Source organism: Coffea eugenioides, unplaced genomic scaffold (assembly GCF_003713205.1).
Source record: "Coffea eugenioides isolate CCC68of unplaced genomic scaffold, Ceug_1.0 ScVebR1_40;HRSCAF=220, whole genome shotgun sequence".
NCBI lineage: Eukaryota > Viridiplantae > Streptophyta > Magnoliopsida > Gentianales > Rubiaceae > Coffea > Coffea eugenioides.
The window spans coordinates 47,990-75,903 of record NW_020864247.1 but is presented as its reverse complement, the minus strand read 5'-3'; the positions used below and the strand labels follow the sequence as shown (position 1 = coordinate 75,903).

Sequence of the window (27,914 nt, the reverse complement as noted above, 5' to 3'; positions counted from 1 at the left end):
GATACTCCATATTTAATGTTTGGTAAATGTCGTAATTGTTTCTGGACTTATCATTTGATTTATGACATCATTGATTTATGACATCATTGAAATGAACTATTGTTAAACCGATTTGATTACTGATTTTACTGGTTACTCGCTGAGCTTCTAGCTCACCCCAAAAATATTTTATTCCCCTCCACAGGGCTCGTGGCGAAGGAAGGCTTGTAGTGCTTATTCACGTGACTAGATGGCTTAGTTGGAATTGTTATATTCTGTACAGTTTGGATTTGGAATTATTTCCGCTTGGGAATTGTTTCCGCTGCATTTGTGACATGTAATTATTGGAGACTTGGATGTAATATTTGAGATTTATATTGTAATTCATTTGAGGATTGTAGTGAACGACTGAGTCCCGGCGAGAGCTGGGCAGGCAGCCCGCCGAACCCTCTGGTTCGCCTTAGGGGGAGGTGGGGCTGTCTGTAACGGCCCCACCTCCCCCTAAGGCGAACCAGAGGGTTCGGCGGGCCGCCTGCCCAGCTCTCGCCGGGACTCAGTCGTTCACTACAGTCCTCAACCCAATTACAATATAAATCTCAAAATTTCATCAAATTCTCCAATGATTACATATTACAAATGCAGCGGAAACTGATTCCAATCGTAGAACGTATACTTACATCCATATCAATTTCAAATATTTATACAAGACCAACTCGAACATAAAATAGATCCAAACTTAAACTGTACACGATATAAGCCATCCAGTCACGTGAATAAGCACTCCAAGCTTTTCTTCGCCTTCAGCCCTGTGGGGGGGAAAATAAAACATTTTTGGGGTGAGCTAGAAGTTCAGCGAGTAACCATTAAAATCAGTAATCAAATCGATTTCACAATATTTCTTTTCAATGATGTCATAAATCAAATGATAAGTCCAGAAACGATTACAGCATTTACAAAACATTAAATATGGAGTATCAATAATTCAAGAAACATGTACAATGGAAAGCGATAGTAACATTCATGAAAGGATACATTCATTCTCCTGACATTTCCTCGCTCATTTGATCATTTATTTCATTTCATTCACCCCGTCCCTGGCTTTTGGCCAGGCTCCACCAACCTACATAGGTAATACTCGAGTACACCAAACGTTCACCCAAGTTCCTAATCGCCTGACCGAGTCCGCTTCTGGCTCAAGACGACCGGTAACAAGGGGCAATGGCCAGTTCAGCCCAAAAGGCTTACATTCATGCGCAAGTAACATTTCAATCGAAAATTTCACACTTATCGAGGTCGAGTGCGATAAAGTACACACTCGCCTCGAAAACTCGTTTTGGAAATCATTATAAGCGCTTAACACGTTATCAACCAAAATACAAGTCATGAAGTCAAGAAATATAGCAAACAAGGCACACTCACATGCCAGCACGCATGATATGCAAGAAAACATTTCAAAATTAACTTTGGAAACAGTTCAAAAGTAAATAATGTAAGAAACGGATCATAAATAACTTTAGAAGTAGTTTGAGGTCACTCACCTCCACGGCTCTGAAACCATCCATCATATAGCATTGCCTTGCTCAAATCCAAGTCTTAGATCACAAACTCAATGCAAACAAGTCCTTTCAAAGTTCGGACAGCACTTCCCCTAAATCTTCTTACTTTCCCAGCCATCAAGGCTTCATGATTTCCTCATTCCAACCCAAAGGTACACACACAACAACAAGTTCATCCAATAGCCATTCAGCAAGCTCCAAGTGGTACTAGTACAAATCAAGCTAAGGAAAAGTTTAGAAAGGAAAGTTAAGCTCAAAACCAGAAAAATAGTTTTGACGTCATTTTACGGTAATGGTACCAACGGCGCTACGATTGTCGGATGAAGGTACAGGATACACCGTTTCGAAGCTAAAAGACAGGGCTACAACATTACAGAAGGTCACTCAACCCAGTTTTGAGTGCAAATAGGTCAAAAATGCAGAATACCAAACCAGAACCGTAATTGCAGGTTCCCAAATCACACAAAACTGTAATCAGTCCAAGTCAGTCTATACAGGTTCAAATGCATTGATTCCAAAGGCATATGATATCTAAGACATCAATCTACATTTCATCAGAAGACACCAACATCCAAATCCAAAGAAATTCCAGTCAAAACAGACAATTACAAGTGCAGTTCGCACATTCTGATCACCCAGAACAGCAACAGTAAAAACGGCATAACTCACTCTACACTACTCCAAATGCCCTGAAATTTTTCAGGCACTTCAAACTCATCAATACCTACAACTTTCATGTTTTGAGCAAAGGCCAATTCGGCCTCCATATAGGACCTAAAATTTCGGACAGAATGTTCAACCAAGAACCCTAATTTTCCAGAAATTCTTCCAAATTCAAAATTGATTGCATTTATCAACAATTCACACCTACAAGAGTCATTTTAAACCATTACCATTCATCATACAAGACCACAACATCCCATTCATATTAAACCAGCAAATTCATCATAAAATGGAAAACTTCACCAAAACTCTTCAAATCAAGAAATAAATCATATGTTCCATTACTCAAGCTACTTCTAAGCATAACATAAACATCATTAGGTGTAGAAGAGTGTTCTAGCATCACTTACCAAGTAACAAGAGAGATAGGGATTGTGGACACCTTAACTCTTCAAAACAACTTCACTAATACACTTATTAGCACTAGAAGAAAGGTTTTTATGGAGTGAAATCTAGTCTAAGCTCTTGTTTGTGGAAGATTGAGTGAGATGGAAGCTTGAAATTTGATGAACTTTCTTCCTTCTTGCAAGAGAGAGGGCCGGCCAACACAAGGTAAGAAAATGGTGAATTTTGTGAATTTTTGGAGATATTAACTAATTTTGGTCAAAAGTCAAAAATGTGAATAGTAAACCATAAGGTCCAACCAATCATATTGTGACACTTGTCACACTCATTAATGCATTCTTATCTTTCTTTTCTCTCTCACATCAATCACCTCACACTCCTTTACTTATCCATTAACACCCAATACATTTTACACAGTATCCGAAACTTAACCTTATTGGCCGAATTGTTCCGAACTTTTCGCACTAGTGGGTCCCACGTCCAATATATATTCTTAATTTCTCAAAAACTCTCCAATACTAGAAAATCATTTAAAAACCATTTTTGCTCATAAACTTTATCTGGAAAATTTTCTAATCAAGAAAATGTAGAAAAGCGGGCGTTAAACAAATAAACCCTAGAAAAGTAGAAAATTTCCGGGTTCTCAAACTCATTTTTTTCGGGGCGTCACACTGTCACATGTGAGGTGGAAGGAATCGAAGAAAGTGGAGTCTACGGTATTGGTTACTCCTTTAGCGTTGACGGAGTGTCAAATATTATTTCGATCAAGCTTCGGTGACGCAAATGGGAATTTGGCTCCTGAGAGCCACCTGTATCCTTCCTATTTGAATCATTGGTTCCTTTATTTTACATCTGGCATGTGTACCTGATTTGTTAAATGTGAAATGCCATGATTTTACTGCTATATGTCTGGTACCTCATTGAGCGCAAGCTCACCCCTTTCTGTTCCTTTTGTTTTCCTTACAGGAAAATAAATACTTTTGGACTGGATTTGATAGTTGGTTGCCGAATTGAGCTAGATGGACATATCTTTTGTATAGCTCCTTGATTGAAACCCTAAATGTACTTTTGGGTCTGTTTCTCTTTTGATTTGGCAAACCGTACATGTATCCACTTTTGAATAACTTTTGTATGCCCCTTTGGGTTATATATGCTTAATTTCGAGATGTAAATATTTGCTTTACGTTTGGTTGGATTTTGACGTGTCGGTTACTATTCATAACCGACTCCGTTTTCATTTTTTTTTATTTTGTAATTTTGACTTGTTTACGCGCGTTTGTATGTTTCGGAACGTATTAGATCGTTCTAAACTGAACGACTGAGTCCCGGTGAGGGTGAGGTGGGGCTGTCACAGATGGTATCAGAGCCACTTCGCGTGGTCTCTGCGCGGAGTGAGCTTGGGGCCAAGTGGTGTTATGGTCCTGCTTTCGTGAATGCGTCGAAAGGTATAAGTGCTCTTTTGAACGTAAGCTATGAACTGTGCATGTTATAAGTGTAAGGATCATTATCATGGGACTTGAGGAAGTTAGGTATCTATGTCGGGTAGGAATCTTTAATATGGATGATTTACGCTTGGGACCGGCCGGCTCGAGTTGTGAATTATCTTATTTGGGATTCTCGTGCCCGGCTACTAAATCAGTGAGAGCCTAGGTTAGAAAGGACTTAGGCGAACTAGAAAGGCGATTCTATGGAACTTCGTATGGTCTGTTTAGGTGTGGTTAAGCGTGATCAACTTTGATTAAGATATAAATGGTGTTGTTGTCGTAGATTATGGACGGAGCCCTAGAGGGGGAAAAGCTCTTCATGAGTTATTTTTGTACTCGTGACCTAGTCTGTCTATAGTACTTTCTGATGTTCCCGCTACTTTCATGGATCTCTCATATTTGTATCTACTTGACTGCTACTGTGTGACTGGTTCAGTCTAGTTGTGTGTATATATGCTTTTGCTCTGTGTGTACCTCTTGTTATTTGCTTATGCTTATAATTATCTTTGCACCCGACCCTAGATTGACTAAGATTAATGGAGGGCACACGTAGTGGCCGGGGACGTGGGCGCGGGCGTAGGCAACCCACGCCGAACAGGGGTGCTAGGGAAACCTCATCTGGACCTAATCCTGAACTGAGGGTTGATCCCAACGTGCAAATAGCCGCTGCTATGCAGCAAATGACCAATCTGCTGGCACAAGTGGTGCAGCAACAAGGCCAAAACCCAAACCCTAATCCTGAAAACCCGGGCAATCATGTCGAAAGTGACGATAGGGCACTTGAGAGGTTCCAGAAGTTCGCACCACCGAAATTTATTGGGGAACCCGACCCGGATGTCGTCGAAAGGTGGCTCGAGAAGATGGTGGATATCTTTGCGGCCCTGCATTACACCGAAGAAAGGCAGGTGACTTTTGCCGTCTTCCAACTAGAAGGGGCGGCCCGTTCCTGGTGGAACGTTATTCAGCAAAAATGGGAACGGGAACAAACACCTAGGACTTGGGTGAATTTTATGCGGGAATTCAATGCCAAATTCTTCCCTCCTCTAGTTCAGGAGCGAAAGGAAGATGAATTTATTCGGCTTCGTCAGGGAGCCCAATCTGTAGCGGAGTACGAGAGCCAATTCACCCGCCTATCCAAATTTGCGCCCGAACTCATCATGACCGAGCAACGAAGAATACGGCGATTGTCCAGGGCCTAAACGTAGAGATCCAGAAGGACCTCGCGGTAGCCCAAATTAATGGCTTCAGCGATGCAGTAGAGAAGGCGCAACGAGTAGAAAATGCTAGGCTGCAGGTGAAAAACTTTCAAGCCAAGAAAAGGGGCTTTCCTGGGAGTAGCTCTGAGCAAGAAGGTACAAGTATGCCCCCTAAGATTGGAAAGGGAAACGGGGGAGTACGACAACCAGGGGTATCGCGTGATGTCCCTCAGGGGGGACCGGTCTCTACTACTCGTGGTCCTTGCGGATATTGCGGAGGGCCAAATCATACGGAGGCAAATTGTTGGAAGAAAGAGGGAAAATGTCTGCGCTGCGGAAGTGCCGATCATCGGATTGCTGACTGCCCAATTCGATTGCGAAAAGGAAAAGGGACCCCGCAACCCATTAAGACTAACCCTGGACAGTCGGAAAAGGAAGGGACTGGATCCAAGGTACCGACTCAGGTGTACTCTTTAGAACACCATCAGGGTCTTGGCTCGCCTGAGGACGTAGAAGGTATGGTCCGTTGGGTACCTTAGATTTTGATAGATTCCGTTGACAAGAAAATTTCGAGGGCGAAATTTCTTTAAGGGGGAGAGAGTTGTCGCGCCCCATTTTTTTATAAGAAAAATAAACAAATGGTTTAAAAAGTGAATTTTTGATTTGAAAAATGAATTTCGATTTACAAAGAAAATAAAGAAAAATATGGGTCTAAATGGGATTTGAAAATGCGACGATTTGACCCAAAATATAGTTTAAAAAGGGTTTTTTGAATGAGAAATGGAGTCGCCACTTGGTATTGAGTTAAGGTGTACCAAGTCACCAAAAATGAGTTTTCAAAGGAAAAAGTAGAAAAACCCCTTTTAAACGACTCCTAGTCTACGAAAATTAAAGGAAAGGTTCGGGAGTCACATTTGACGAAGGGGAAGGCAAGGATAAAAATCCAAGGCACCCATTCGACCTAGCCAAGGCTAGTTGCGTGATTTAGTCAAAGATTTTCTTGTTCTAACCAAAGAATTTATCACATTTGGATGTACTATATGAATGCAAACCCTAGACCTAGGAGGGTATCGGGGGGCAAAATTTCTCTTCAAAGCTTGAGTGGTGCCAATCACATTAGTTGTGATGCCCAATAATGACTCTTTGGAGAGATCATGAATAATGCAAAAATATGAGACTCTAAGAAGAGGAAAATAATAAAATAATTATAGAAATATACATGTCTTAAAGGAATGCATCATGTCGGGTACGGGGGACTAATGTTCGTGACTCAATTTTCCCTTTAATAGAGGGAATACGAGCGTGCTAAGGCTAGAAAAAGCCAAACTCGTCCATATCCCATATCCAAGGGGCTTTCCCTAATCTAATCAAGCAAATGCACTAGTCTACCCCCTTAATTTTCTAAATGAGGTGCAAATATAAATGTTATATATACATAGGGGTAAGGGATTTTATTAGGGGGAAATATTATGTGAAAATGATAAAGATCCTAAAAAATGGAAAAATATGCATGAAATGTAATGTAATCATACAAACATGATCTAGCGAGGAAAGACTCCTAAGGGTCTAGCGTTGGACTAGCCCATATTTCTACTTTCTCACTAGCGTTGGACTAGTGAGAAATCGAACAAGGAAACCACAACTAGCGTTGGACTAGTGTGGTATCGAGAAATGAATCACAACTAGCGTTGGACTAGTGTGATAACACGTCACATGTCAATTATAACTAAACTATGTAAAGCTTTAATTAGAAGCATGTAAAACACATATATCACATAAGCACATAACACATGATCATAATATCTAGATGCAAGGCCCTAAGAAAGCGGTAACACATAGCACGTAGACATGCAAAGCACACATAAAGCAAGTAAAACAAATAAAGCCCTAACTATTACATTCGGGGGGAAGCCTACTACAATCTAACGGGGGAAATGAAAATACATAAAATAAACCTAGCTATTACAACTCGGCATTTAAATGCCTTTCAAATGATCAAAATTGAATTGAAATAAATATACGAAATTAAAGTCAATGAAGCAAATAAATGAAATAAACATTCAAGAAGGCATGCAATTAAACACGTAAAGTCACATAGGGCACGTAGGATCAAATAATGTGCGAAATAAGGGTTAGGGTGTACCTCCCTTGAGTTGGGGCCCTAATGAAATGAAATCACTCATTTGCCCTCCAAAATAAAAGAAAGGGTCAAGGCATCGCTTTAATTGACAAATAATCATAGAATTGAAAATAAACATGAAATTGAATTAGTTAATTCATGTAAACAACCTACATTGAAGAAAGTAAAACAAGCAGGGACTTAATTGCAAACATTAACAAAGTTTTGGGGGTCCAATTACAATTATCACAAAGATTCGGGATCACAATTAAAGAAAAATAAAGTTCAGGGCCTATTTGCAATTAAAATAAGAACCCAGTTGAAAGAAGCCTAAAGTGTTTAGGGCCATAGCATAATTAAGAAAAGTCTGAGGATTGACTTGGAAAATCGTTTTCTGATTTCTTAATGGACCAAGCCATTGGGCCATTTCCTTTATTTGTTTGGGCCAAAGCTTCCCAGCCCAATGGAAATCCAAAACAAAAGGGAATGGGCCATTTTATTACATTGACTCAAAGAATAATCCAACAAACTGATGGGTTTCAACCCTTCAGCCCAGGACAAACCCCAATAAAAAAAACCCTAACCCAAATCCAAGTAACCCAAATAAATAGAACGAAACCCATTATCGAAAATCCAAACAAAACATCCCTCTAATCCAAAATATCATAAAATTAGCAACTCAACTAAAATTATTAAGCCCCAATTATGACCTAAAAACAAGAATTAATCTAGCTAAAACAAGAATTAGTAAGTTCAACTTTTTTCAATTTTTCTGTGTCATATCAGAATAAGGGGGAACTTGGGGGGTTCGAATGCAACAAAAATAGGGACCTAATTGAATGGATTATGAAGGTCTTAGGGGTCGGATTATGGAGTTTCGAGACTTCTGGGGTTAAACCACAAAGACAAGGAGAATAAAAAGACTGTAATTTTAACTCAAACAAGCAATCATCTTCTCCAAACAGATTAAGCCGGTTACCATTTCAGCTTTCTTCTCGGACGAAGACATCAAAAATTCGACTCTTTGCCATTCCCCAAAAGATAAGTAAAACTCACACAAGCTTCCTTTCCCAGCAATTTCATGATGCAACTCAAATTCACAACAGAAGAAAAACCAACAAGAATGCATAAGAAAGCACATCAAGATTTCTCAAAAACTCTTCTTTTCACCCTGATAATCAATTATCATGTTTCAACAAGCATTGAACTGACCCTATCATGTTTCAAATATCTGTTTTCCTCACGCACAAAATGCAAGCCAATCATCATCCAGGCATAATTTTCAGTCGGGCATTTTGTCAAATGACTAACGGGCATAGATAATTTCAGCAATTCTTGCTTAATTGAAACTGTAATTAGCCCCAAAAATTTATCAGAAACACACAAAACAATGAATCTACAGTCCATTCAATCACATGGAGCGTATATGCTCGAAATTGCAGATAACCGGCAAGAAATTGCAACAACAGATTTATAAGAGACGTGCTTGGGGTTAGGATTTTCATCACTTGTGTTTGAAAAGCAAACTGAAATTCGAAGAAAAAAATGACTTACAATGCTTTCTTGGTGAAGAATTTGCAGGCGGTGGTGGTGTCTTCCCGTGGTGGCAGTGAGGTGGTGACGGCTCGGTGAATTGGAAATCTTCGCTGCTGTTGCTGCTCAAGTCGTCCACGGAAGAAGAGCAGGTGGAGAAGAAGCTAATGAGAGTCTCGACACCATAGTTGTACTCTTCCTCTTCACCGAGAATTAAAAAGGTTGCCGAGGATGAGTTCTTTGGGCTTGGCACGGACAAAGGCGGCGGTCGAAGGAAAGAGTCGTGGTGGAGGCGCTGGGGAGTGACGGCAGAAAAAGTTTGTGTTAGAAACGGGGAAAAAGCAGAAAGAGAAATAAAGGGTTTTGTGGAGGAGTCGTTTGGGGAAATTGGGGGGCATTTGAGGACGGAGGGTGGAGAGAGAAGAGATCAGGAATGATCTGCTGCCACTGCTGTTTGTGGTAAGGGTTAGGCGAGCGGGAGGATCTTCGGTTTTGAGAGGCAGCAGTGGAGGAGCTGAGAGCGGAGGAGAAGATAGGTAGATTTGGTGGTTGGTCGGAGCGATCGGACTGCTGTTGCTGCTATGGTGGCCGCTGCCATTTTTCCTCTCTGAAGATTTGAGGGCTCCGTGAAGGAAAGCAAAGGGCGCCGCCTCCTGCTGCCTTTCTCTTTTCTCTGCTTTTCTCTCAGCCCCCATTTTCATCAGACCTCGCTCTCCCCCCCTCTGTTTTTTCTTTTGCTCTAAAGCTTTTCGCAGCCTTGCTCCTCTTTGTTTTTTTTTTTCCGTCGTCTCCCTCAATTTCCCCAGCCTTTCTTTGGTTCCCCGCTGCCCTCCTTTCTGTTTTCTTGTTCGTTTCTTTTCTTTTTCTCCCAGACGGGCCAGACCTCAGCTCCCTGTTTTTCTTCCGCCGTCTTCCCTGATTTTCGTCGCTCTCCCCTTTCTTGGCTTGCGGCTCCTTTTATTTTAAAGGCACCTCCAAAGATTAAACCTAACTTGAAAGGCCAAGATTTCAAACCCCAAAGTAGGCTTATGTGTCTTATTCTTGTCCCTTTGATTGACTTTTTCTTTTTTTCTTTTTCTTTTTTTCTTTTTTTTTCTTCAAAAACCTAAACAAACAAAAATAAAAATTAAATGATTAAAGTTTAATTAAATGATAAAAATGACTTAAAAATAAAAGACTAAAAGTAAATGAAATTAATCAAAAATAAAAATAATAGTAAACAAAATACCTTAAAAATTTGGTGTCTACAAGAGTGTGAGAACCCGTAACTTTTCCATTTTCTAGGTTTTGTTATCTTTCTCGGTTTTATTATCTTTAATGGCATGTTTTCTGCATTTTCTTGTTTAGGAAAAATTTCTAGATAATTTTTATGAGTAAATAGAGGTTTTAGGTGCTTTTTCTAGTATCAAATAGATTTTGAGAAATTAAGAGCGTATACCGGACGTGGGACCCGCTAGTGCGAAAAGTTCGGAAAAATTCGGCCAACTAGGTTAAGTTTTGGATACTGGAATTAATTTACCGGGTGTTAAGAGATAATTAGAGGGTGCTATTTGGATTGGTGTGAGAGGAAACAAAAAGATAGGAATGCATTAAATAAAGTGACAAGTGTCACTCAATGATTGGTTGGACTTGAAGACCACTATTCACCTTTTTCCATTTGACCAAATAAATCACAAAAAATTACCAAAATTGCACCATTTTCTTCTCCTCTTGGCCGGCTACTTCAAGGACAAAAAGAAAGGGAAAAGCTCTCCAAGTTTTGCTTCAATCTTGCACCAATCTACCAAATCAACCATTGAATCTTGTTTTAGCTCCATAGAATCACTTAAGGGAGTGATAGTGAGGTGTTTTGTGGAGTTGTTTGGAAAGCTAAAGTGATTAGTTGCCCTCTCTCTTGTGTTACCAAGGTGAGTAGTTAAGGACCCCTCTCCTCCCTCTAATGATACTTAATTCATGATTGGTGGTAGAATAAGATGCACTTTTATGGATTACATCTTGATTTTTGGTTGAATTGGTGAAGTTTTGTAATTATTGGGGATTTTTCTGTTTTCATATGAATATGGTTATGTGGTCATGTATGATGATTGGAAATGATAGTAAAGGAAGCTAGAAGGTGGAAAAAGTGGTTAATTGTAAGAAATTTCTGTTTTGGAAAGAAAAGTGGAAAACTAGGGTTCATGTTCCTACATTCTGCCCGGTTTTGTAGATCATAGTTAGAGGCCGAATTGGCCTTGGGTTAAAACAATAAAGTTGTAGGGAATGACATTTTAGAGGTGCCTACAATATTTCAGGTCAATCGGAGTAGCGTAGCTTGTGAAAAGATGGAATTACCCTTGCTGCCCTGGTTTTACCCGAATTTGATAGTTGCGTCTGTAATTGGTTAATTTGGTTAGGAATGCTTTGGAATTGGTTGTTACGGTCTTCTAATTAATTGTATCCCTGTTTCTTAGCTTTCGGATGGCTTTGGAATTACTGGATTTGGACTTAGGTAGCCTGATTTATGATGCTTGCACCAGAATACGATTTGTGAACCTGTTTTTGCGGTTCTGGTGTAGTATATTGCATTTTTAACCTGGTTACACTCGAAACTGGGCTTAGTGACCTCTGTAATATTGTAGCCCTATCTCTTAGCTTCGAAACAGTGTATCTTGTACCTTCATCTGATAATCGTAGTGCCATTGGTACCAAAACCGTAAAATGATGTCAAAAACTGTTTTTTTCGGGTTAACGCTTAACTCCATTTCCGGATTTTTCTGGTTTCCTCTAATGCTTATGTATGCTTATGGAGCTCTATTTTGGTGGTATTTGGAATTGGTTTATGACTTGTAATTGAGTCTTATTGTGCTTATTTGAATATTTTAGGGCTTGACTTTCATTTCCGGACTTTTCCCTAGCTTGAATTGTACTTGTACTACTTGGAGCTTACTAAACGGCTATTGAATGAACTTATGTTGTGTGTGACTTTGGGACTGGCTGAGGAAAATAATGAAGCCATGACGGCTGGAAAAGTAGGGAAATTTAGGGGAAATGCTGTCCAATTTTCTAGGCCGTTTGGTTCCTTTAAGTTTGAATTGCCTTTTGGTAGATATGAAAGGCTTTTGGGTTGTTTGAGCCTAGGTCTTCATGTTACCTTTTCGTTCCCAAAACTCATGTTTTTGCCCCCTTGCATTAGTACTTATTTGGCGAGGCATACGACTGGTAGTCGAGCCTCACATGTGCATTCTGTATACTTGATTTTGGAAGTGGAACCTTCAATTGTTTTACTTTGGTTCTTTTAGGGTTTCTTGGCGATTAAAGCCAATCTGAAGTGAAAACTTTTGAAGTATCTGTACTTGAACCGGTGAGTGTACCACTCCCCTTATTTGTTACTTCACTTGGTTTCTGTACTTGCAATCTATGATCTGAATGACTGTACTATCTGTTTATTCTGTTTGAGACGGGGGTGTACTTTATCACACTCGTTCTCTTGTCTGTTCATTTGCCAATTTTGGTGTGAATCTGAATCTGTTATCTGTATCTGTATCTGTATCTGTATCTATTCTAACGTCGTTTGGAAGCTTGTATCCAACGACCTTTCTGTGACCTCTGAGCTCAACACCTGTGGCTAGTTACTCGAGTCGAGCTGGCAAGGGCCTGGTCGATTAGATAACGAACCACGGCAGTCTGTTTTGGGATCTTTGGGTATTGAGACCCTTGATTCCGGTATACTCGAGTATTACCAATTCTGATCTGATTGGATTTCGGGCCTGGTGGGGGTATGTGAGGTGGACGGAATCGAAGAAAGTGGAGTCTACGGTATTGGTTACTCCTTTAGCATTGACGGAGTGTCAACTATTATTTCGATCAAGCTTCGGTGACGCAAATGGGAATTTGGCTCCTGAGAGCCACCTGTATCCTTCCTATTTGAATCATTGGTTCCTTTATTTTACATCTGGCATGTGTACCTGATTTGTTAAATGTGAAATGCCATGATTTTACTGCTATATGTCTGGTACCTCATTGAGCGCAAGCTCACCCCTTTCTGTTCCTTTTGTTTTCCTTACAGGAAAATAAATACTTTTGGACTGGATTTGATAGTTGGTTGCCGAATTGAGTTAGATGGACATATCTTTTGTATAGCTCCTTGATTGAAACCCTAAATGTACTTTTGGGTCCGTTTCTCTTTTGATTTGGCAAACCGTACATGTATCCACTTTTGAATAACTTTTTTATGCCCCTTTGGGTTATATATGCTTAATTTTGAGATGTAAATATTTGCTTTACGTTTGGTTGGATTTTGACGTGTCGGTTACTATTCATAACCGACTCCATTTTCATTTTTTTTATTTTGTGATTTTGACTTGTTTATGCGCGTTTGTATGTTCCGGAACGTATTAGATCGCTTTAAACTGAACGATTGAGTCCCGGCGAGAGCTGGGCAGGCGGTCCGCCGAACCCTTTGGTTCGCCTTAGGGTGAGGTGAGGCTGTCACATTGTGTGTTGTGGTTCATGTTTCTTCATTGTGTTTCTTGCTAGTTCTGCCGTGTCCTTGGGGCTGCCGCACCTTGTTGCTAAGTCGTGAGGGTCATTAGGGTTTCCCTAGGGTCTTAAGTCAAAAAAAAAAAAAGAAGCAAAAGAAAAGAAGAAAAAAAAGGAGCGGCTTCCTTACCTTGTTACACTTGTTGTCCAAATTAGGGTTCGCTCTTGCTTGTGTTGGAAGGTTTTGTGGGCTGCCCGAAATTGTCCTTGTGTGACTTGGTGACTGATTTTGTTGGGGTTTGTACACCGTTACTTGGGGGTTGAAACACAATCTTGGTAACCTTGCAATTTTTTGGAAACAACCCAAGTGTATTGGGCGTAATTGGACAAGTGCATCAAATCTGGTTTGGTATCCTTCTTGGCCGCACGCAATTAATTGCAGCCAGCCAAGTCCACAACCCTAGCCGTCCATTATTCTTTTGCTTTGTCGTTTAAAAACAAAAACAGCAAGCAAAATAATTTGTTTTCGGCCAAACCAATTCTAGAATTTTATTGCCAACCAATTGAAGTGCTACATAGTGGTCCGAACTATAAAACAAGAAGCAACAACAAACACAAAATTCAAAAATTTTGGTCCACTACTTCTTCAAATTTTTGAGCACTTTGAGCCTTGGGAACTTGATTCACTCTTCTAGTGAAAAGCTTTGTGTACTCCCTTGCGGTAGTAAAGGGTTTTCTTGGTTTCGGAGTGAACTTTGTGGGAACATCTTGGGTAACCCGTTGGGGGGGAGTGTGACGACCCCACTTCTCCCGAGGGCGAACCCAAGGGTATCGGCGGGCCGCCTGCCTAGCTCGCGCCAGGACTCAAAACTTAAAGCTAATAAAACTCTTCTAAGCCACAAGAACACGATTCATAATATATACAACCACCAAAAGTCTATGTACATCTTCAAAAGCATCAAGCCAAACCGCTCTAATATACTATAACAATAACCAGCAAAAGGTAGACCCTAAGAAGGGTCCTTATACAAACCACCAAAACAAAAACAAACATCCTAACTGTTCAACTATTACAAGCCAATCTACCTATACTAGTATACGAGCCAAAAGTCCCCGCGTCGGCCCCTGCTAAGGAAAACAAAAGGAAAGGGGTAAGCTAAATGCTTAGTAAGTAAACAGGGGCGAAAGCATAAATTCACGTAGCAACAATTACACAATAAGAGTAAAGCAAAAGCAGAAAAGAACAACATCATATAATAAGGATACGGGTGGCTCCAAAGCCAATTCATGTGCCATGTATGATCTCCTGCCGACACTCCGTCGACCGCAAATAATAGTCCGTAGAACTTCACTTATACACCCACCGACACCTTATCACCCTCACTGGCCAGTCACCTCACAAACTTGCCCGGGCGAACGAAATCACAAACTTGAGCTTGAGTCACAAGCTCGGGTCACAAACTTGGTCACCTTCTCGGTGAACCGGATTCACAAAATTGGTTCATAACATGAACCTACAAACTTGGTGACCTCAGACTAAGTTGGACTGACTTCGACCAAGCCCTAACCGGCTCGAATAGTCCATACAGGTCTTAGATCGGGCCCATGAACTCACAAACTTTGCAAACTTCACAAACTTTACTCGAAAGTCGCCCCGAGCCACAAGCTCAAGGGTTTTGGCTCCAAAAGGTTCATATACATATGCCAAGTACAATTACACATTCAAATTAGGGTTTAGGTCGAGTGCGATAAAGTACACCCTCGCCTAAGTACCCTTTTCACATATCTCAAACACATAGCAAAGAAAACACACCAAACTGGCCTGAATACTTACTCAAAACGGAAATAGCAAAAGTACGAAGTCGGATCGAAACGAACAGCTAGTAGTGGACCCCACCAGATCCGCCCAGCTCACCACCGTCTGAAATAGGAGATTGTGTCACATAATATCGTAAACGGCTACTATCGTGCCTCAAACAAACAAAACGGCAAAAACGGCACGCGCGCACGTACATATGACGGACGGAAACAGAAACGGCCGTTAGCGGGAACGGCAGATTTGACACTCGTTTCTATTTTAATCATAAGTTGAGCTACGAATATCGGATTAGGCGTATGAGACGCCATATCGAAGCTTAAAGGATGAACAACAACTGTTATGAAGACATCCAGAACTGAAACTGGAGGCTTCAGTCCCAAATGAACCAAACAAAATCACATACGAAATCTGGCCAATGCACAAATGGTCAGTTTTGAGTGCAAACTGTTTTCTATGCTACACATGGGCAAAAGAGCTGAAAATTGGCAGTTAGATAGTTCATTCCAAATGGAACAACTTGCATGAAGGTCGGCAATCTAAATTCGGAACGGAAGTTGGTCATCAGGACCAAAACAGATCTGACCAGAAAATGGTCATTTTCACGGGCAGGCCTTATTTGCTCGGCTATATCTCAGGTTCTATAAATCCGATTCATGAAATTCCAAGGGCGTTAGAAAGCTCTGATATAGAGCTATATGTTTGGTGTTTTGGTCGTAATCCCAAACAGCTTGTAACCTAGTCAAACGTGAAGCCAAAGTTCCAGTCGTAAACTGTCCGGATATAAGAACAGAACAGAATTTGACGGTCAAAACAGGTCTGAGTATTTCGTTTATAACTCAGGTTATACCACTCCGTTAATCCTGAAAATTTACAGGGATATCCAGGACTTAAGGGGCTACAACAATTTAGAAGGCCTCTCAATCCAAATCCTAGCACAACTAAGTCAAAAATGCAGAAAACCAACCCAGAACCGTAATTGCAGGTTCCCAAATCACACAAAACTGTAATCAGTCCAAGTCAGTCTATACAGGTCCAAAAGCATTGATTCCAAAGGAATATGAAAGCTAAGACATCAAGCTACATTTCATCAGAAGACACCAACAACAAAATCCAAATCAATTCCAGTCAAAACAGACAATTACAATCGCAGTTCGCACATTCTGATCACCCAGAACAGCAACAGTAAAAATGGCATAACTCACTCTACACTACTCCAAATGCCCTGAAATTTGGCAGTCACTTCAAACTCATAAATAACTACAAATTTCATGTTTTGAGAAAAGTCCAATTCGGCCTCTATCTATGACCTAAAATTTCGGACAGAATGTTCAACCAAGAACCCTAATTTTCCAGAAATTCTTCCAAATCCAAAATTGATTGCAATTATCAACTATGCACACCTACTAGTGTCATTATAGGCCATTGCCAATCATCATAAACAACCACACCATCATAATCCAATTAAACCAGAAAAATCATCAATAAAATAAAAACTTCACCAAATCACTTCAAACCAAGATAAAAACCAGAAATTTCAGCACTTTGATCACTAATAAGCATAACTTAAGCTTCATTAAGTGCAAGAGGGAAGTCACACACCACTCACCTAGTAACCAAGAGAGATAGAGATGTTGGACACCTTAGCTCTTCAAACAAACTTCACTAAACTACCTACTAGCACCCAAGGAAGGAATTTTATGGAGTAAAAACTAATTTAGGCAAGTAGTTTGGATGATTTGAGCTAGGAATTTGCCAAGATGTTGAAGAGTTTTGTCTTCCTTCTTGCTAGAGAGGGCCGGCCATCCAAAGGTAAGAAATGGTGATTTTTGGGCAATTTTTAAGATATTTAACCAAGTTTGGTCAAAAGTCAAAAAATGAAATAGTAATTCTTAACTTGGAACCACTAAGAAGGTGACACTTGTCACCTCTTAAATGCAATCTTATCTTTTCTTTTCTCTCTCACATCAAGCAAATCACCTCCTCTACTTATCTCCTAACACCCGATAAATTTTTCACAGTATCCGAAATTTAATCTTATTGGCCGAATTTTTCCGAACTTCTCGCACTAGTGGGTCCCACGTCCGAAATCCGTTCTTATTTTCTCAAAATCTAACCGATACTAGAAAAATCATCTAAAAACTATATTTACTCATAAAAATTATCTGGGAACTTTTCTAATAAGAAAATGTGGAAAAGCGGCGATAAATAATCTCCACTGAAACTTTCTAAGATTGCAACACTAGAGGTTTGCTAATCATTCAAACTTACTAACCTATGTCAAGGCACACACTAGAATACCGAATATAAATTATAGCTTGAACCTTATAATCATAATACGTAAACTAGGATTTTCCAACTTAACCGAATTAGGGTTTCCTTCCTAGCCATAAAACCCTATTTTTCCAAACCAAATATCAAATAACCCTAATATCGACTTACGATCGGACTGGGGCCTCACAATCTCCCCCACTTAGGACAATTTCGTCCTCGAAATTAATTCGTTGGTCAAAGCGTACCTTCAAAACCCGCCGAAGGGTCAATCGCCTCCTGTTGACCCATTGCATACACTCTTGCTGGCCCTTTAGGTCGATTGTCCCCTGCATTGGACGGCTTAGTTGTGGTCCCTTCAGTCGGTGACTTAAATTCTTCCTTTTTCATCTTAGGACACCGGGCAATCAGGTGTTCGGTGCTACCACATTTGAAGCATTTGCGTACCGAACTATTCTTCCAGCAATTTTCATCGGTGTGATTGCCCCCACAGAAACCACAGGTTGACTTGGCGGCTGTACCTGCCCCTCCACCCTGGACACTCCTCGGCCCCTCTTGCACGACCTGACCCCGCACAAAGTTTTTCGGGGTCCCTGCAGCTCGTGGACCATCCGTACCTTTCGTTATCTTGGCAGGTGGCTCGTTTCGCGAGCTTTGTCCGACCATGGAATCATTTAAGCTAGGTTGCCTCCTTTTCCGATCGTGGAAGGCTTTAACCTGTCCTCTGGCAGTCTCAATCCACTGTGCTTTTTCTAGCGCTTGGCTAAACGTGTTCAACTGAGCAGCTGCTAGCGACTCCTGGATTTCCACATTTAAACCTTGAACGAAGCGACGGATTCGTTTCTGCTCCGTTAACACCAGCTCTGGGGCAAAGCGGGAAAGTTTAGTGAACTGGGTTTCGTACTCTGCCACGCTAGATGCACCTTGACGCAGGCGAATAAAATCATCTTCCCGTTTCTCTTGCACGATGGGCGGCAAATACTTCTCATTAAATTCTCGGGTAAAATTGATCCAGGTCCAAGGGGTTTGTTCCCGCTCCCACTTAGCTCTGATCACATTCCACCAGGCTCGAGCGGCCCCCTCAAACTGGAAAACAGCAAAAGATATCTGCCGCTCTTCCGAATACCTAAGCGCGGCAAATATATCGAGCATTCGGTCCATCCAGGTTTCTGCTAAATCAGGATTAGGTCCTCCTATGAACTTAGGAGGTGCAAACTTTTGGAACAGTTCTAAGGCACGGTCCTCGCCCTCATGATTATGTCCCGGATTATGTCCAGGATTCCCAGTACTGCTTCCTTGACCTTGGGGATTTGCCATGCGTTCTAACAGATCGGCCATCCGCTGGATGGCTGTAGCTATTTGATCCGGCCCGTTTCCATTATTTCCTTCAGAGCCTTGTCCTAGCCCTCTAGCTCCACTTGGAACACCGGAGTCCATCTAGTGTACAAGTCTATAATTCGGAACAGTACGTATACTTATTATCCAGACTATGAGCAAAAGAAGAGACACAAAACTTACGCACAAAAGGCACACAAAAGATAAGTTCAAAATTCTATTCAAATATATACACGTATTTACAAAGTCACACCAAAAGATTTACACATTACCGACCTCCAGTCGGTACAAAACCCAATATACACGAGCACTCCGGCTCCAAAAATCTAGTTAGTCGGCCAAATAACAAAAGGAATTAGCCGAATTAGTTCTAACAAAAGTCATACACTAGCTAAACAAAAGTACAAAAGCGACCCTAATCGCCTCCCCTAGGGCCCAGGTTCCCAACGGAACCTAACGTGTCCACCTCGTCCATCCTCTCTGGACCGGCGGCCTGTGGCGGTGCCTCTGCGGCTAGATCTAGTAGGAGCTCGCAGTCGACCGACATTTCAGCTTAAAATATATCATTCAACTTAAAGAGAATCACATAATCCTAAGTCATCCTAATAAACCTATCACGTATGTCCCACTTGCCCAAGTCCTCTAACCTAGGCGCTCTGATACCAACTGTGACGACCCCACTTCTCCCAAGGGCGAACCCAAGGGTATCGGCGGGCCGCCTGCCTAGCTCGCGCCAGGACTCAAAACTTAAAGCTAATAAAACTCTTCTAAGCCACAAGAACACGATTCATAATATATACAACCACCAAAAGTCTACTTACATCTTCAAAAGCATCAAGCCAAACCGCTCTAATATACTATAACAATAACCAGCAAAAGGTAGACCCTAAGAAGGGTCCTTATACAAACCACCAAAACAAAAACAAACATCCTAACTGTTCAACTATTACAAGCCAATCTACCTATACTAGTATACGAGCCAAAAGTCCCCGCGTCGGCCCCTGCTAAGGAAAACAAAAGGAAAGGGGTAAGCTATATGCTTAGTAAGTAAACAGGGGCGAAAGCATAAATTTCACGTAACAACAGTTACACAGTAAGAGTAAAGCAAAAGCAGAAAAGTAACATCACATAATAAGGATACAGGTGGCTCCAAAGCCAATTCATGTGCCATGTATGATCTCCTGCCGACACTCCGTCGACCGCAAATAATAGTCCGTAGAACTTCACTTATACACCCACCGACACCTTATCACCCTCACTGGCCAGTCACCTCACAAACTTGCCCGGGCGAACGAAATCACAAACTTGAGCTTGAGTCACAAGCTCGGGTCACAAACTTGGTCACCTTCTCGGTGAACCGGATTCACAAAATTGGTTCATAACATGAACCTACAAACTTGGTGACCTCAGACTAAGTTGGACTGACTTCGACCAAGCCCTAACCGGCTCGAATAGTCCATACAGGTCTTAGATCGGGCCCATGAACTCACAAACTTTGCAAACTTCACAAACTTTACTCGAAAGTCGCCCCGAGCCACAAGCTCAAGGGTTTTGGCTCCAAAAGGTTCATATACATATGCCAAGTACAATTACACATTCAAATTAGGGTTTAGGTCGAGTGCGATAAAGTACACCCTCGCCTAAGTACCCTTTTCACATATCTCAAACACATAGCAAAGAAAACACACCAAACTGGCCTGAATACTTACTCAAAACGGAAATAGCAAAAGTACGAAGTCGGATCGAAACGATCAGCTAGTAGTGGACCCCACCAGATCCGCCCAGCTCACCACCGTCTGAAATAGGAGATTGTGTCACATAATATCGTAAACGGCTACTATCGTGCCTCAAACAAACAAAACGGCAAAAACGGCACGCGCGCACGTACATATGACGGACGGAAACAGAAACGGCCGTTAGCGGGAACGGCAGATTTGACACTCGTTTCTATTTTAATCATAAGTTGAGCTACGAATATCGGATTAAGGCGTATGAGATGCCATATCGAAGCTTAAAGGATGAACAACAACTGTTATGAAGACATCCAGAATTGAAACTGGAGGCTTCAGTCCCAAATGAACCAAACACAATCACATACGAAATCTGGCCAATGCACAAATGGTCAGTTTTGAGTGCAAACTGTTTTCTATGCTACACATGGGCAAAAGAGCTGAAAATTGGCAGTTAGATAGTTCATTCCAAATGGAACAACTTGCATGAAGGTCGGCAATCTAAATTCGGAACGGAAGTTGGTCATCAGGACCAAAACAGATCTGACCAGAAAATGGTCATTTTCACGGGCAGGCCTTATTTGCTCGGCTATATCTCAGGTTCTATAAATCCGATTCATGAAATTCCAAGGGCGTTAGAAAGCTCTGATATAGAGCTATAAGTTTGGTGTTTTGGTCGCAAGCCCAAACAGCTTGTAACCTAGTCAAACGTGAAGCCAAAGTTCCAGTCGTAAACTGTCCGGATATAAGAACAGAACAGAATTTGACGGTCAAAACAGGTCTGAGTATTTCGTTTATAACTCAGGTTATACCACTCCGTTAATCCTGAAAATTTACAGGGATATCCAGGACTTAAGGGGCTACAACAATTTAGAAGGCCTCTCAATCCAAATCCTAGCACAACTAAGTCAAAAATGCAGAAAACCAACCCAGAACCGTAATTGCAGGTTCCCAAATCACACAAAACTGTAATCAGTCCAAGTCAGTCTATACAGGTCCAAAAGCATTGATTCCAGAGGAATATGAAAGCTAAGACATCAAGCTACATTTCATCAGAAGACACCAACAACAAAATCCAAACCAATTCCAGTCAAAACAGACAATTACAATCGCAGTTCGCACATTCTGATCACCCAGAACAGCAACAGTAAAAACGGCATAACTCACTCTACACTACTCCAAATGCCCTGAAATTTGGCAGTCACTTCAAACTCATAAATACCTACAAATTTCATGTTTTGAGAAAAGTCCAATTCGGCCTCTATCTATGACCTAAAATTTCGGACAGAATGTTCAACCAAGAACCCTAATTTTCCAGAAATTCTTCCAAATCCAAAATTGATTGCAATTATCAACTATGCACACCTACTAGTGTCATTATAGGCCATTGCCAATCATCATAAACAACCACACCATCATAATCCAATTAAACCAGAAAAATCATCAATAAAATAAAAACTTCACCAAATCACTTCAAACCAAGATAAAAACCAGAAATTTCAGCACTTTGATCACTAATAAGCATAACTTAAGCTTCATTAAGTGCAAGAGGGAATTCACACACCACTCACCTAGTAACCAAGAGAGATAGAGATGTTGGACACCTTAGCTCTTCAAACAAACTTCACTAAACTACCTACTAGCACCCAAGGAAGGAATTTTATGGAGTAAAAACTAATTTAGGCAAGTAGTTTGGATGATTTGAGCTAGGAATTTGCCAAGATGTTGAAGAGTTTTGTCTTCCTTCTTGCTAGAGAGGGCCGGCCATCCAAAGGTAAGAAATGGTGATTTTTGGGCAATTTTTAAGATATTTAACCAAGTTTGGTCAAAAGTCAAAAAATGAAATAGTAATTCTTAACTTGGAACCACTAAGAAGGTGACACTTGTCACCTCTTAAATGCAATCTTATCTTTTCTTTTCTCTCTCACATCAAGCAAATCACCTCCTCTACTTATCTCCTAACACCCGATAAATTTTTCACAGTATCCGAAATTTAATCTTATTGGCCGAATTTTTCCGAACTTTTCGCACTAGTGGGTCCCACGTCCGAAATCCGTTCTTATTTTCTCAAAATCTAACCGATACTAGAAAAATCATCTAAAAACTATATTTACTCATAAAAATTATCTGGGAACTTTTCTAATAAGAAAATGTGGAAAAGCGGCGATAAATAATCTCCACTGAAACTTTCTAAGATTGCAACACTAGAGGTTTGCTAATCATTCAAACTTACTAACCTATGTCAAGGCACACACTAGAATACCGAATATAAATTATAGCTTGAACCTTATAATCATAATACGTAAACTAGGATTTTCCAACTTAACCGAATTAGGGTTTCCTTCCTAGCCATAAAACCCTATTTTTCCAAACCAAATATCAAATAACCCTAATATCGACTTACGATCGGACTGGGGCCTCACAGGGAGCCTGAGAAGGGTTAGTCAAATCACTTTGATTTTCCATCACTAGTCATTCTTGTTTGAGGGCTCCAAATTGTCAAGTGCTTGAGATCAGTTTTTGCCGCACTTGATTGTTGTCTTGTGGGGGATAAAAGTCACGGCCTTGGGGTATTAATAACCTAGGGCAGCCGTGACCTTTGATTGGTTTTCCAAAAACCAAATTGGTTTCCTAATCTTGAAAGGTTTCCTAATCTTGCAAGCTTCCAAAATCAGCCTCCTAAATTTTCTCCCTATTCCTACATTTTAGCCACCATTCTTACATAGATTTTAGGGTTTTCTTAACCATTCATCTTACACATTCCAAACCGCCACCTTGTTCCTAATTTTTAGGGATTATTTTACAACACTTTAGCCACATTTTCTCCTACCTTTTAGCCTTCATTCCAGCCGCCACCCTTACCCTACTTTTTACGGATTTCTTTCCCCTACATTTTCGCCACTACTTATTCCTACTTTCTAGGGGTTGCCTTAACCTTTTCCTTACCCTTTCTATTCTGCCACCCTTCCTACATTATAGGGAGTTAATCACCACCATTTCTTTCCCTTAGTTGCACATTCAGACCTACTAACAAGCAAAGGCAGCTTGCGTTTCCGAAAAAAAATATATTTTTTTTCTCTTTTGTGTCGTGTCTTCTGTTCTTCATTTCTATCAGTGTCTTTGTCCTCTTTGTTTCCTTTCATTTCAGTCATGCCATTTCATTTTCCCTCGAGTCAATCATTCTATTATTCTCCATTCCATTGAGAATTGCCACCCTCTCGTGCTCCGACATTGGAAGTTGATTGTTGCCTGGGAGGAGTTCTAATTTCTTCAAGGTAAGCTATCAAGAGGGTTTTGAGAGCATTGGTGAGATTATTGGAGTGTCCTTTGAGTGACATACACGGGAGTTGAGTGTAAACACGCGAGGGAGTGCGTGAGGAATATAAACTTGTTTCTTCTCTACTAATTTTTGCAGGATACCTACATCATGTCGGAGGAAAGCGAAACATCCAAATTTGACTCCAAATTGCACGACCAAGCAATGATGGGGGAGTTCCAACGCATGCTTAGGGAGTCCATGGCATCTCTACACCAACGGATGGACCGCTTAGAGCTTTCTCAAGCTCGGTCCAAAGCTGCCCATCGAGATGCTCTACCTCGCGAGGAGTTGGCTTCTAATAGCGAGGAAGATGACTTCATCCGTCGGCCCAAGCAGGACTACCGGAGAACCGATGACAGATTAAAGGGGGTCAAGATCAAGATTCCCTCATTCCAAGGCAAGTCTAGCCCAGAGGCTTACCTAGAATGGGAACAACGAATCGAGATGGTATTCGAGTGCTAGGACTACACCGATGAACAAAAGGTCAAATTGGCAACCCTCGAATTCACCGATTACGCTATTGTCTGGTGGGAGTAGGAGCGCACTAGCAGACGCCGCAATAGAGAACGGCCAATTAGTACATGGGAGGAGCTACGAACCACCATGAGAAAATGGTTCGTACCCAGCCATTACTACCGTGATCTATACCAGAGGCTCCAGACATTAGTTCAAGGAAGCCGTAGTGTGGAGGACTACTACAAGGAGATGGAGATCACCATGCTCCGAGCAGACATTGTGGAGGATAGAGAGGCTACCATGGCGAGATTTCTTAACAGCTTGAGGCCTGAGATCGCTGAGTTGGTGGAGTTGCAAAACTACGTGGACATGCCTGAGTTAATTAATAAAGCATCCAATATTGAGAAGAGGCTCAAGAGGAGGGGTAACCCTCGAAACCCTAGCTTCTCAACCACGCCTCTTTGGAGGGGTAATCCGACCTTTGAGTGGGAACGGCCTAGTACAGGGTTGTCTAAGTTCACTCCTAAGTCCGAGCCACCAAAGCAAGCACCCAAGGCAACCACCAAGCCTCCATTCGACTCCTCCAAGCCACGAAGCGGCGACAAGTGCTTCAAATGCCAAGGATTTGGGCACATTGCTTCTCAGTGTCCCAATAGGCGTACCATGATTGTCCTACCGAGCGGAGATGTCGTATCTGACGACGAGGACGAGGTCACCGAGATGCCTCCATTGATTGATGAAGATGAAGATTCCGAGGTGGAGGTTGAGGCCACTACTGAGCAAGTGGGTGTTGCTCTAGTAGCCCGTCGAGCTCTTGCAACCCAGGTCAAGAGAGTGGATGAGACCCAACGTGACAACATCTTCTACACACGGTGTCACGTCAAGAGAAGAGTATGTAGCCTCATCATCGACGTGGGTAGTTGTACCAACGTGGCAAGCACTCTCATGGTAGATCATCTTTCCTTGCCCACGTTGAGGCACCCTAACCCATACCGCTTGCAATGGCTCAATGAGAGTGGGGATATCAAAGTCACCAAGCAAGTGGTGGTGCCTTTCCGAATTGGGAAGTATGAGGACGAGATCCTTTGTGACGTCGTTCCCATGCAAGCTTCTCACATTTTGTTGGGACGGCCATGGCAATATGACAAGAAGACTACTCATGATGGCTTTACCAACAAGTACTCCTTCTTGCACCACAACAAGAAGATGATACTTGTTCCTCTCACCCCTCAGCAGGTGCATGAAGATCAACTGCGATTGCAATAGGAGCATGAACGAGAGTTGGCCAAGAAATCAACCGATTCTAAAGCAATCATTAAGGCACCAGTCGAGAGGACATCTACCCCTGGATCATCTGGTCGAATGGAGAAACGGCCCAACTTGCTTGCCAAGAACAGGGAAGTTTGCAAGTTACTTTTGTCTAAGCAAGTTGTCTATGTTTTATATTGCAAAGAGGTAATTTTACTTTCTCATGAAGCACTCCATGACTTACCTCCTGAAATCTCCTCTTTATTACAGGAATTTGAGGACGTTTTCCCAGATGAGATCCCCAGTGGTCTACCACCACTTAGAGGAATCGAGCACCAATCGACTTCATTCCTGGAGCATCCTTGCCTAACAGACCGGCCTACAAGATGGGCCCTGAGGAGACTAAGGAGATCCAACGGCAAGTAGATGAGCTATTAGAGAGAGGTTGGGCTCGAGAGAGCATGAGCCCATGTGCAGTTCCAGTCATCCTCGTCCTCAAGAAGGAAGGCACTTGGAGGATGTGTGTAGACTGCCGTGCTGTCAACGCCATCACAGTTAAGTATCGTCACCCAATACCTCGTTTAGATGATATGCTTGACGAATTGTATGGTGCAGTCATATTCATCAAGATAGATCTTAAGAGTGGCTACCATCAAATTCGAATGAAGGAAGGTGACGAGTGGAAGACAACCTTCAAGACTAAGTATGGTTTGTATGAGTGGTTAGTTATGCCTTTTGGTTTGACTAACGCTCCTAGTACATTTATGCGCCTTATGAATCATGTGCTTCTGTGAGAACCCAGAAAAAAAAATTTATTTAGGTATTATTTTATTCCGGTGCACCCGTTTTCTTTTATTTTCTTTATTATATTACTTTTATCAACATTTTATCAGTAAATATAGTCTTTAAATTATTTTTCTAGTATAAGGTAGTTCGTGAGAAATTAGGAATGTATTTTGGACGTGGGACCCGCTAGTGCATTAAGTGAGAGAAATTCGGCCAATTAGGTTAAATTTTACGTAAAGGGATTTAATTACCAGGTGTTAGGAGATAGTTGGAGGCTACCTAGATGGATTAACAATGAGGAGACAAGAGATGACTTCTAGCAACAACAAGGTGCCAAGTGTCCAATTATGATTGGAGTAGACTTGCCTAACTTTCTTTAAACTTTACTAAAAGTCCAATTTTGACCCAAATAGTCTTCATTCTTCATCTCCCATAGCCGAACCGCTCTAGCAAGCAAAGGAAAGAAATCTTCAACCTTCCATCTTCTAATCTTGCACAAATCTTGAAAACCAACCGATTATTTCTTGAATTAGTCCATAAAATCAACTTGCAAAGGGTGTTTGAAGAACTTGGTGGTGTTGTTTTGGAAAAAAACCTCCTAAGCTACAACCTTTCTTGAAGAACTAAGGTATCTTGCTTGGAACTCATCTTTTGTTGCTAATTTTGGCCAATTGGTGCCTTATAGTAGCTATATACGTGATTTTACGGAAGATTTGGTGGATTGGAGTGAAGCTAGCTAATTTTCTGATTTTTGTGGGTATTTTTCTGTTTTCCTATGATGGATATGATTGAGCTTGAATTGGTGGTTCTAAATGGTGTTAAATAGCTCTCTTATGCGTTAATTGCGAAAAATTTCCGCTTGTGCGGAAAATTTCAGATTTAGGGTTTCTAATTTGGGGGTTTTCTATGGTTGATAGTTGAGCTTCTAATTGGCTATAATTGAGGGGTATTATGACCCCAATGAAGTATATTGAATGGCCTATGAATTGTTTGGGTGCTTGTGGTTGTGTTGGATGGCTTTTAATGGTTGTCTTGTAGGTTGGAAAAACTGAAATTTTAGGGGAAATGCTGTCCAAGTGTCTAGGGTATTAGATTCTTGTAAGTTGGGTTGAGATTGGATAGAAATGAACGGTTTAGGGGTTGTTCCTACTTTTAACCCTAAATGTTATGTATTTTTCATTTCCAAGTTATATTTGGTTCTTGCCTTAATAGTTCCTAGAAAAAGGGATTCGACTCGTGTTTGAGTGTTAATTGTACTTTCTTGATTATTATAGGACGTGCCGGTGATCTGAGGCTCACGTCGGGCGAAAACTTGTGAAATTACTTTGTTTGACTTGGTGAGTGTACTACTCACATGTTTGTTATTCCGTGGCTTTCTTGTACTTGAATTCTGTGATTTGGACTAGTTGTGATGATTGTTTGAGCTACGTGAGGCGAGGGTGTACTTTACCACTCTCGTACTCTCTGGCCTCATTGACTGGTTATTATATTAGGCTTACTTGACTGTTTATGATATTACTTGAATACTCTTGACTGTACTTGATTTGGTGTCGCTTGGAT

The 27,914-nt window shown here is 41.2% G+C and overlaps 1 protein-coding gene across 1 annotated transcript; it reads left to right on the top strand.

Annotated features, from left to right (window-relative positions):
* Positions 1-24,029: 24,029 nt before the first annotated feature.
* Positions 24,030-25,586, top strand: LOC113758224. The gene is made up of 2 exons (XM_027301174.1): positions 24,030-24,311; positions 24,402-25,586. Exons 1-2 carry the CDS (start codon positions 24,030-24,032, stop codon positions 25,584-25,586), a joined length of 1,467 nt encoding a protein of 488 aa, XP_027156975.1.
* Positions 25,587-27,914: the final 2,328 nt, after the last annotated feature.

Excerpts from the sequence above, each read along its gene's own strand:
- LOC113758224 (XM_027301174.1), top strand. The coding sequence starts at position 24,030 with ATGGGGGAGTTCCAACGCATGCTTAGGGAGTCCATGGCATCTCTACAC. Across the intron at positions 24,312-24,401 it reads GGGAACAACGAATCGAGATG|GAGCGCACTAGCAGACGCCG; the intron begins GTATTCGAGTGC and ends TGGTGGGAGTAG.